Source organism: Triticum dicoccoides, chromosome 2A, assembly GCF_002162155.2.
Source record: "Triticum dicoccoides isolate Atlit2015 ecotype Zavitan chromosome 2A, WEW_v2.0, whole genome shotgun sequence".
NCBI classification, from domain to species: domain Eukaryota; kingdom Viridiplantae; phylum Streptophyta; class Magnoliopsida; order Poales; family Poaceae; genus Triticum; species Triticum dicoccoides.
In genome coordinates this window covers 349,283,320-349,294,045 of record NC_041382.1, presented here as the reverse complement: position 1 = coordinate 349,294,045, position 10,726 = coordinate 349,283,320, and the positions used below count along the sequence as shown (strand labels likewise).

Sequence of the window (10,726 nt, the reverse complement as noted above, 5' to 3'; positions counted from 1 at the left end):
GGTGGCGGCGGCGGCGCGAGGAGAGGCGCGGCGGCGGCGGAGCGGAAGCAAGGAAAATAACCTAAAAAACTGATACCATGTGAAAGGAAAGATTTGCAATACAATGAACGTTGTATTGACGGGGTGCTAGTGCACGTATATATAATACAAGGAAAGATCTCTACCTCAATTATACAAGACTAGAAGGTGGGCCACAACTCCAATACACGTGCAATACAAAACACATACTCAACATCCTTCTCCCACGTCTTGCTGCTGCTTCTCTTCTCCGACCCCCTTTGTTGTTGCTCTTCTTCTCTTGCGCCCCTGCTGCTCCTAACTTGTTGCTCGCTGCTGCTTCTCTTCCAATTCCCCATTTGCTGTTGTTCTTCTTCTTCTCAAAATCCTAAGTTGCTGCTCCTTCTCTGAACTAACTGCTGGCTGCTATTACCTCTCCCCAAAACTGCCGTTGCTCCTCTTTCTTGCCGCACCTTCTCTCAAACGCCCCTGCTGCTCCTAGTCTGAACCATAAACTGCTGCTATCTCTCTTTTTTCCTCTCTATCTTCTCTGAATTTCTGTAATAGGAGATGTATAATGCCTTGTAATGTTCAGATTCTATGAATGCTTGCAATCCGTGAATGGTTCAGTTTCGTACTTATAAATATTGTATCACATATTATGTGTTCTCATTAGTTGAATTGTTCTTGCTGTGTATCTGTGGTCTATCTATCACCATATATGTGTACCTAACCCTGTGAACTAGTTCCAGTTTTTAGTTTATGTGTTTACTCAAATACTTGTGATACAAAAATATGTGTGTGAGTTTGTGATGTGAAACATTTTTATTCAGCCCATATAACTGTGATTCTTCCCATTGTTATATTTTTGTCCCCGTCATATAATCTTGTTTATTATATAATCTTTCATGCCCTGTTGTTAGCATTTTAGTTTCTCAAGTAATAGGAAAGTACCAAAAAGTAAGCGAAGAAAATCTTAATATCCATGTGCTATTTGCATTTTCTTTGTGAAAGATCTTCGGGAACAACCTTGTTTAGTTTAGGTTTATTTCCTTGTAATTATCATCTGCATTCTGTCACCTAGCTTTAGTCGAACATAGTCGTCGTCCTCTAATCCATGAGGAGAACACGACACTCACAGAATTGGGAGAAATACCCAACTGTACTTACACATGATCAACGACGCCGACACAAACACGTCGAACGACGCCGACGCAAATCAAGATATGTACGCACCTTTAAATTGCAACCCCCTCGAGTCTTACCGTGCCGTCACGTCACGCGGCAAGGCGTATACATACATGATACTCACCCCTCCAAAAATATCTCCGGAACCCAACGACCAAACCGAGAAGTCGGCGCTCCACGACGTACGCGCGCTCCGGTAAAGATGTGCTTCATCCCGAACTCACCGCGGGCGATGACCCTCGACGTTGTTGGCGGGAAAGAATCGGCACCCGTGATGATTGGGTCACTGGCGACGCCCTTCGCCTTCTTGCCGGAGGTCTCGACAACCATACCGGCGCTGGTGGCGAACGGGCGGTGGATGTTGCCGGCATTGATGTCGCTGCCGGGTAACGTGGTGGTGCGGCCAGTGTGGGCGCACAATCTGCAGGACGAGGTGGAGCTAATCGAGTCGCTCCTGCCACGCTTCCGGTACGCCGCAGTCGACACGGAATTCCCGGGGACGGTGTACCGGCCCAAGGTGCCGGCGTACGCACTCACGGAGGAGAAGAAGTACGCCCTGCTCAAGGCGAACGTCGACGGGCTGCACCTGATCCAACTAGGCCTCACTCTGTTCGACGCGGCGGGCCGGCTCCCGGACCTTGGCACCGGCGGCGCCGTGCAGTACGTGTGGGAGTTCAACTTTCGCGAATTCGACGTCCGGCGCCACCGCTATGCACCCGAATCAATTGAGCTGCTGCGGGGCAAGGGCGTGGACTTCGACCGGACACGCCGGGAGGGAATCGACGGGGCGGCGTTGGGCCCGCGGCTGCGCAAGCTGCTGCGCGGTGGCCTTGGCGATGCCGGGGTGATCACGTTCAGCGGCACCTACGACCTGGCGTACCTCGTCAAGCTGATGCTAGGCCGCGGGTACAAGCTGCCCGTCACGCCGGCGCAGTTCGAGAGCGTCGTGAAGGCCATGGTCCGCAAGAGGCTGTACGACGTTAAAGAGATGGCGCGTCGCTGCCCTGGCGACGTCGACCTCCGCGGCGGGCTGGACCGCGTGGCCGGGAAACTGGACGTGAGGCGGGCCGTCGGTGAGGCGCACCAGGCCGGTTCCGATAGCCTGCTCACGTGCCAGGCGTTCATGAAGATACGGGAGCGCTACTTCGTCGACGATCACGAGCTGACGACCCTCGCTGGCGTGGTGGCCGGCGTCACCGTGTGCTGACTGCTCACGCCAACATGCACCCGTGTGTAAATATAAACAACTACGTAGATTTGGATATTTGCTTACGACTAACTTTTGTCGTCCTTTTTTTGTTAGGAATCGATTCAGTTTTGCTAAAGTACATCTAGATGTGTCATAAGTATTGCACATCTAAATCCTATGTCATTGATCATACATTGAGATTCATGCGGATATTTTTTTTCCTCTTTATGCTTGATTTACCCACTTAGATGTGCAATGACTAGAACATATCTAGATGTGCCTTAGACACACCCGAATCGATTAGGAGTCTCTTGTGAACAAAATGTTTGAATCGTTCATGACTTTCGAGATAATTGACTAGTTAATTCTTTTAAGAAAAAGAAATAGGGTATAATGAAAAACAATTGCGCTAAAACTCAGTCGATCGAATCTCTACTTCTAATGGAGCAGTTGGTGAATAGTATCCACGGTTTATTTTCGTCGATTTTTTTCGTCTCCTCTCTCACCGTCCCACCGGTTTATTTTCGCATCATCTCCCACACAACGAAAAAAATATGAACGGATCAGAATTTTTCATGCTGGCGCAAGTTATTATTTAGTAATATCTTTATGTGAAAGAATCAATCATGGTCAATCTTTAAAGATCAAATATAAATTAATTAACCTTACCATAAATCGCTCAATCATATTAATTAATATTTCCATACATCAAAGAATCAATCATGATCAATCTCTAAAGATCAAATCTAAATTAATTAATCTTTTCTTCTCGTCCAATCTCCGAATCTTTATTGTCTTCTCTTCTATTTCCTACCTTCCCCCTCGCCGCCTCCTCACACAAGGTCGTCGTAGAAGGAGGTCGAGAGGTGCAGAGCCATGCCGGAGAGATGGAGGAGGGCGCTGGGAGGCAAGGCATTCGGGAGGGGAGGGGAGCGCTCTGAGGTGGACGCGTTGGAGGGTCGGGTGTCTTGTAGCAGTAGCAATGGTGACGGAGATCTGGGCCTAGCCTTGGAGGCCATGAAGATTGTCAGGCTTCAACTGCACAACTGTTGCCGAGGATCTTGCCGCCAGCATCGACTCCATCCATCTCTCGGTCGTCATCGCAGGTGCGTGCTTCTCGGTCAGTTGTGATTAACATGGTGATTTGCATCTCCCTGATTTGCAAACGCATGCAGCAAACAAGGCCAGCTCTTACTTTCTCCTGATTGGATTGCCAAAGGGGAAGTCCTTTGTACTTTCCTCTTTCTTCATGTACTTGGTAGCTACCAGCAAGAAATAAGAAAAATGCATCACACTTAGTTTAGCCACTGCAATTTCAATAATGTTTGCAATCATAGAGAATTTGTTGTTAGAGTTTATTGTAAGAAATAGCTGCAGTTAGCATTTTATCATATTAATAGATTAATTATGTAGAGAAAAGCAATGTGATAATATTATTGGTGAAACTGCAGCTTCCTGAACTGTCGATTCGAATGTGCTTCGTACGTGGATATTCTATACATAAAGGTTACTTGGACCATGTTTCTTCCCCTCGTCTTTTTACTCCGGACCATGTTTAATAGGTTGATTCTTCTATCTTTATGCATGTCTGTCTTAAACTGATCATTAGTACTATTTCAGTTGTCCTTTTCTAGAGAATTATCACTTGTCTATTCAAGCATTATATTGTACATTGATGCAGTCCATATCATATGGGCAGTTAGGGGCACAATTTCATTTCATTGTATATTTTATTATTTTCCATATGACAAGCTAATGAATTTACTTTCATGCAATCGACATGTACATTCAAATTAGTATGGCTTCATCACATGAGTTTCGACCGACTTCTGCAACTACTATTTTGGTGATGGCGACAATGACTAATTCTATATGGTGAATCGATGGTGATATATTCCTCGATGGCTACATAAGCACTTAGTACAAGCTAATTCTTGTGGTATTTTTCAATTGTGATTATCTCACTTCATTCTGCGAGCATTTCTGTGACATAGTTAGTTTAGATTCCTTCAAGGAAGGTGGTATGTCAAACTCTCGCTATGATAATACTCTATATGAAACACAATGAATCTAAACTCAGCTTAAGGCTATTGATCAGATTTAATCAAGAACACCTAACCGAGGACTGGTGTTTCATCAGAGTTCATGTATGTATGCTATTAGGTGCCATCAAAGTGTGAACAAATCAAATGAAGAATGCCAGAAACACTCAGGTGCATTTCAAATTGTCCTATTCCTGCTGAATTCTGCCAACTGCACTGTTCCCTTCTCTTTGTTCTATAAAATTTTGTCCATATTTTGTTGAATGAGATGTTTGCGTTCTACTGTATCAAAATATGTACTTGTGCAGTTAGTCCTCTGCTGATTATAAGGATCATTGGCGACTGAAGGAACTCTGACTGTCACAAGTGTTTTGGAACTGAAGTCACCCATTGTTCATCGTCTTGATTTTTGTCGGAAATTCTTTGAAGCTGGTAACTTGTCGTTTAGATGGTTTGTATGGTTTGTTTGTTGAATGAATGTTTGGCCTTGCAAGATACTTCAGAGGTAATGCATGAATGCATGCTGGCAGATACGCTTGAGCCGTGGGACTGCCGACTGCATGTACATCACATGCTGGCAAGGCCTACTTCCTTGAACCGCCATCGCCCGTGGGATATTCTTGGCAACCCTTCGTGCACCCCTTGCCGGAACTGCCGGAACGTTCCCAAGAAACTCTCGCCTGCTGCAACCCATGGTGCACTATCCCATCTTCGTGTGTTACTGCGTATGATTGACTTTGTGTGAGAATATTCAGATAGATGCACTAGCAGTGTAGATGGAAGAAATTGTGTGCCATGGTGCTTCTAAGTTGGGATGGATGTACATGTATAGTACTCCCTCCGTTCCTAAATATAAGTCTTTGTAGAGATTTTTCTATGGACCACATACAGATATATGTAGATGCATTTTTGAGTGTAGATTTACTCATTTTGCTTTGTATGTAGTCCATAGTGAAATCACTACAAAGACTTATATTTAGGAACGGAGGAAGTATATGTGTTCATTGTTAAGCCTTTGCCTGGATCGGAAGTAGGCCCGCGCTATTTTGATACCTAAGGCGTGAAACTGAAAACGACTTGTTCTACATTAGTAGAGAACCAACACTAATACATTTTTTGATAGGCAACTTGGATTTCCCGCAATAAATGGTTTATGGAGGCATACATATGTACAACACACGAGTTTGGTTTATTTCCACGGTGAAGACAACACAGTATACCTTTAGGCAAGCTTGGGTTTATGGTCATCACTAATACAAATCCTTCATAGCTAATTTTGGATTTTTTCTAAAACTTGCCGTATTGAAAATGAAAACCATATGTAATTCATCTTCTTGATAGGCCACATGCACATTAGGCAAGTCAGGGACTATTGCATGTGTACTAAATCCGGCGGCAAGAATTTAAGGCGGTGAGGCGTGTCATGAGTCCACTACCGGCGACAATACATCAGTGACTACACATGTGTTGTACAAACACACTCACATCATGGATTTGAGAAATAGAGAGAGGGGAAAATATGATTGTGTGTGTGCAAAAAAGTCGTTTGGCGATTTATGGATGCGAAGTCTGACATACATCCTTTCGTACTCATATCAGTCCAATTTACATGCTTTCTAAGGAAATTGTCACAATACATGCAAGATTAAGTAGCAGAACCAACGGCATAGTGCCCATGTCTAATCTTTTTCTTTTTGCAAGAAAAAGAGATTTCATTGTTCAACCCAAGGGAATACAGTCGTTCATGCATAGCAAATCAATCTCATTTGGACCTGATCTAAGTCACACGGCAGTTCGCATAGTGTGGTGCCCTAGCTGAGCGACACAATGAGCCACGCTGTTACGTGACCTTCGCACAGTTGAAACAATAACGTAGCAGTGGATCAAAAAGTTTATCACGTAGACTCATTTTTCTTTCTTTTTGGTTCTTTTTTCAGACAACCTCTGGGCCACCCTATAGAGGCTGGAGTACATAGTAGCGTCATTGGTTTGTGCACGCCAGAGCGGTGGAGCAAACGATATAGGACGATGTTCAAGAGGTTATCTTAGCCCATGTAAATGTCTAGATTTTGTTTTAGTTTTTAAGCTTATAGACTATACCATAGCTGGTGGAAGGATAATGTTTAGCCGAGGTTGGTGTGTGTGAATGGAGGTGAAATGGGGATTAACTACAAGCGGATGCGTCATAAACAGTTGTTATGAGCTTGCATAAGGCAGAAGAAGTGGGTGGAGGAATAACAGGAAGACGAGTGATTTAAGGTTACAAAAATAGACAATGTCACCTCATATGCACAAGCCAGAGCCGGTGATTGTGACACCCTTGGCGGTTTCCTTCTTGGAGGCATCATCGAGGTGAAGCTCCCATCTCCTTCCGCTATCTCCGAGGGAAACCCTTGATCAGTCGATAAGATGATGGCGACACTCAGGTGTTCCACCCCCTTGGGCGTGTCATTCCCCCCTTGGGAGCGCCATTCTTGGAGGTGCTGTAACACCCACGATGCGGCTATATCTCCCACATGTCGGGGCACGACTTAGAGGCATAACCGCATGATAGGCATGTCGCAAGAGGGGTAATCTTTACACATCCCATGTATTGAATAAGAAGGGGATAAAGAGTTGGCTTACAATCGCCACTTCACACAATACAAGTTAAACATACAACATCCAGAATACAATCAAGGTCCGACTATAGAACCAAAATAAAAGAAGACAACCCCAAATGCTAGATCCCCGATCGCCCCAACCGGGCTCCACTACTGATCAACAGGAAACGAAACAACACAACGAATAAGATCTTCATCAAGCTCCCACTTGAGCTCGGTTGTGTCACCTGCATTGGTATCATCGGCACCTGCAAGTGTTTGGAAGTATCTGTGAGCCACAGGGACTCAGCAATCTCACACCCGCGAGATCAAGACTATTTAAGCTTATGGGTAGGAAAGGGGTAGTGAGGTGGAGCTGCAGCAAGCACTAGCATATATGGTAGCTAACATACGCAAATAAGAGCGAGAAGAGAAGCAATGCAACGGTCGTGAACTAGAAGTGATCAAGAAGTGATCCTGAAAGCTACTTACGCACAAGCATAACACCAGAACTGTGTTCACTTCTCGTACTCCGCCGAGAAGAGACCATCACGGTTACACACGCGGTTGATTCATTTTAATTAAGTTATGTGTTAAGTTCTCTACAACCGGACATTAACAAATTCCCATCTGCCCATAACCGCGGGCACGACTTTCGAAAGTTCAAAACCCTGCAGGGGTGTCCCAACTTAGCCCATCACAAGCTCTCACGGTCAATGAAGGATATTCCTTCTCTCAGGAAGGCCCGATCAGACTCGGAATCCCGGTTACAAGACATTTCAACAATGGTAAAACAAGACCAGCAAAGCCACCCGATGTGCCGGCATCCTGATAGGAGCTGCACATATCTCGTTCTCAGGGCAACACCGGATTGTCCAGACTTCCGGTAGGCCAGCCCAGAGTTACCCTTGGAGGCCACCGGCGGCTGACAGGTTCGGACCAACACTTAGACAAGCACTGGCCCGGGGGGTTAAAATAAAGATGATCCTTGAGTCTGCAGAACCCAAGGGAAGGTGATAGGTTGTTAGGCAAATGGTAAAACCATAGTTGGGCCTTGCTGGAGGAGTTTTATTCAAAGCAAACTGTCAAGGGGTCCCCATAACACCCAACCGTGTAAGAACGCGAAATCAAGGAACATAACACCGGTATGACGGAAACTAGGGCGGCAAGAGTGCAACAAAACACCAGGCATAAGGCCGAGCCTTCCACCCTTTACCAAGTATATAGATGCATTAATTAAATAAGAGAGATATTGTGATATCCCAAACATATCCATGTTCCAACATGGAACAAACTTCATCTTCACCTGCAACTAGCAACGCTATAAGAGGGGCTGAGCAAAAGCGGTAACATAGCCAAACAACGGTTTGCTAGGAAAGGTTGGTTAGAGGCTTGACATGGCAATATGGGAGGCATGATATAGCAAGTGGTAGGTAACGCAACATAGCAATAGAACGAGCAACTAGCAAGCAAAGATAGAAGTGATTTCAAGGGTATGGTCATCTTGCCTGAGATCCCGCAAGGAAGAAGAACGAGTCCATGAAGAAGACAAACGGACGTAGTCGAACGGATCCTCACAACTCCGGAACGAAACCGAAGCTAACGAGAGAAGCAACCCGGAAAGAAGCAAGCAACATAGTAAACAACCATCACATAAACATGCCATGATGCACAATCAAGTATGATGCATGTCCGGTTTAAATATGCATGGCATGGCAAAGTGCACAAACAAAACTACAAGTTAAGTGGAGCCCAATATGCATACTGACGGAATACCAAATCAATTATTTAGTTCACGCCCGGTTAGGTACTCAACAATATTAAATGTTGGTTAACATGGCAAGAGGTGAAGCATAACAAAACTAAACCATCTAAACAATTTAAATGGGGCTGCATATAACAAACAACAAATCCGGTAAATCCCCATATGCATTTAGAAAATTAATGCAAACAACAATTTAAACATTCTTGATGTTGTTATCATGATGCGTATGACATGTGCAAGTTTTAAGCAATTTTATAAAAATGTTGATAAGAGCATGATATGAAGCATTTGTCATCGTGGTGGAAACGAAAGGGGTGCCACGACAACGAATCTGAAAATGATGCCACGGCAACATATCGGTTCCGGTAGCTCATGGAGATACCGGTGCAAAGGAAGTGTGGCGGGAGCATGTGATGCAAGGATGGTGGGGTGCTCCCGACTACCGGGTGTCCCGCATGATGGTGGCAAGGCAAAAGAGGGGCTTCGTGCAACGAACAACTCGGACAAGGAGCAACACACGGTTCAACTCATACATCTCAAGCATTCGTCCACGGGTGTTGTCTCGGTGGTATACCTTCGAAGCATGCGTTTCGGGCGGAACAAGTTCGGCGCAAAGTAGAGGAAGTAGTTGTTCTCGCGACGGTAGTTTTACACACTCCGTAGGTGTTCGGGGTTACAACGAGGAACTTGATGTCCACGGGATCTTAGAGGGTTGATGGTAGTGGTACTCGGTCGTTTCGAAGAGGTACTTGTGGAATCCAACGACTTCGGGGCGACGATAGGCGTACATGGGTCTTCGGCGACGGTAGTCGTACATGGTTCGGAGTGGTACTTGCGTCTTCAGACTTGCCGTCTCGATTCTTGCGACGGTAGTGGTACACTTAGTCATAGTGTTTGGGTCATCGGTAGAGGTACTAGACGCATCATCGGGTGTAGTCATACACGAGGGTCTTGACGAATCCACGTAGTCATACACGTTCAAGAAGAAATTTATGCGGTGTCGAGGCACTTGGCGGTTTTGTGTAGTCGGTCTTGCCGGTCTCGGTCTCGACAATGTAGTTGTACAAGCGCGCCATCGGACTTGTCAAATCCGAACTCTTCGAGGACCATCGTGGTACTTGGCGCTTGTGGGGTGGTGTTTGCCGAAACCAGGGGAACTTGACGAAATCTTCAACAATGGAACTTGGCGATAATCCTTGTTCGGTAGTCGTCTAACTTGACAGCAATGGCAACAACAAGCGGAGGAGGTCCTGGACTTCGGGCGCGCGATGCGACAGGGAGGAGGCGAGACCTCAGTGGCACATGGAGAGGGTCGTGGTCGTGCTCAACCACGTCGAGGAGGCCGTGGCGGAGCGAGCAAGAGGCGCTGGACATGGGAACCTACACGCCCAGCGGGGCACACGGGATGTAGGAGGCGAGGCAAGGCGTCAGAGGGAGCTGAGTAGCAGCAGGAGGGGAGGCGGAGGCGAGCTTGGCGGCCTGGACTCGCCGGTTGGAGCGGCGGCGGGGCTTGCCAACGAGGCAGCCATGGGTGGCGCTGAGGTAGAAGAGGCCATGGCACGCTGGAGGCGCGGAGGAGGCGACCGGAGAGGTCGGACGCGGGTGCCGGGGAAGCAGGCGAACGGCTGGCGGCAGTCCAGCGACGTGGTGCAGGGGCTTGCGGCGGGGCTGGAGCGCCGGGAGGCGACAGGGCTTGTCAATCTGTGCTGCTGCTGCTGCGCGAGGTGAGAGGGCTGGAGGGAGAGCGGGCGCGGCCGCAGGGGTTGCGGGCATGGGAGATCGAGAGGGAAGAGGGGTTGAGCGGATGGCGATGGGGATGAGACTGCGTGTGTGCATGGGTGGCGGCGGTTGCGGGAGGACGAGAGGGAGCGGGATCGAGCAGAGGAACGGCTGCGCCTAGGGTTAGAGCTGGGGAGAAACTGGGCCTTGGAGGCCGGCCCAGGGAGGGGGAAGTGGCCCGAGG

The 10,726-nt window shown here is 47.1% G+C and overlaps 1 protein-coding gene across 1 annotated transcript; it reads left to right on the top strand.

Moving 5' to 3' along the window:
• The first annotated feature begins 1,424 nt into the window (after window positions 1-1,424).
• LOC119359372 (probable CCR4-associated factor 1 homolog 11) lies at window positions 1,425-2,516 on the top strand. The gene has a single exon (XM_037625591.1). It carries the CDS (start codon window positions 1,460-1,462, stop codon window positions 2,390-2,392), a length of 933 nt encoding a protein of 310 aa, XP_037481488.1. The 5' UTR covers window positions 1,425-1,459; the 3' UTR covers window positions 2,393-2,516.
• Window positions 2,517-10,726: the final 8,210 nt, after the last annotated feature.

Excerpts from the sequence above, each read along its gene's own strand:
- LOC119359372 (XM_037625591.1), top strand. The coding sequence starts at position 1,460 with ATGATTGGGTCACTGGCGACGCCCTTCGCCTTCTTGCCGGAGGTCTCG.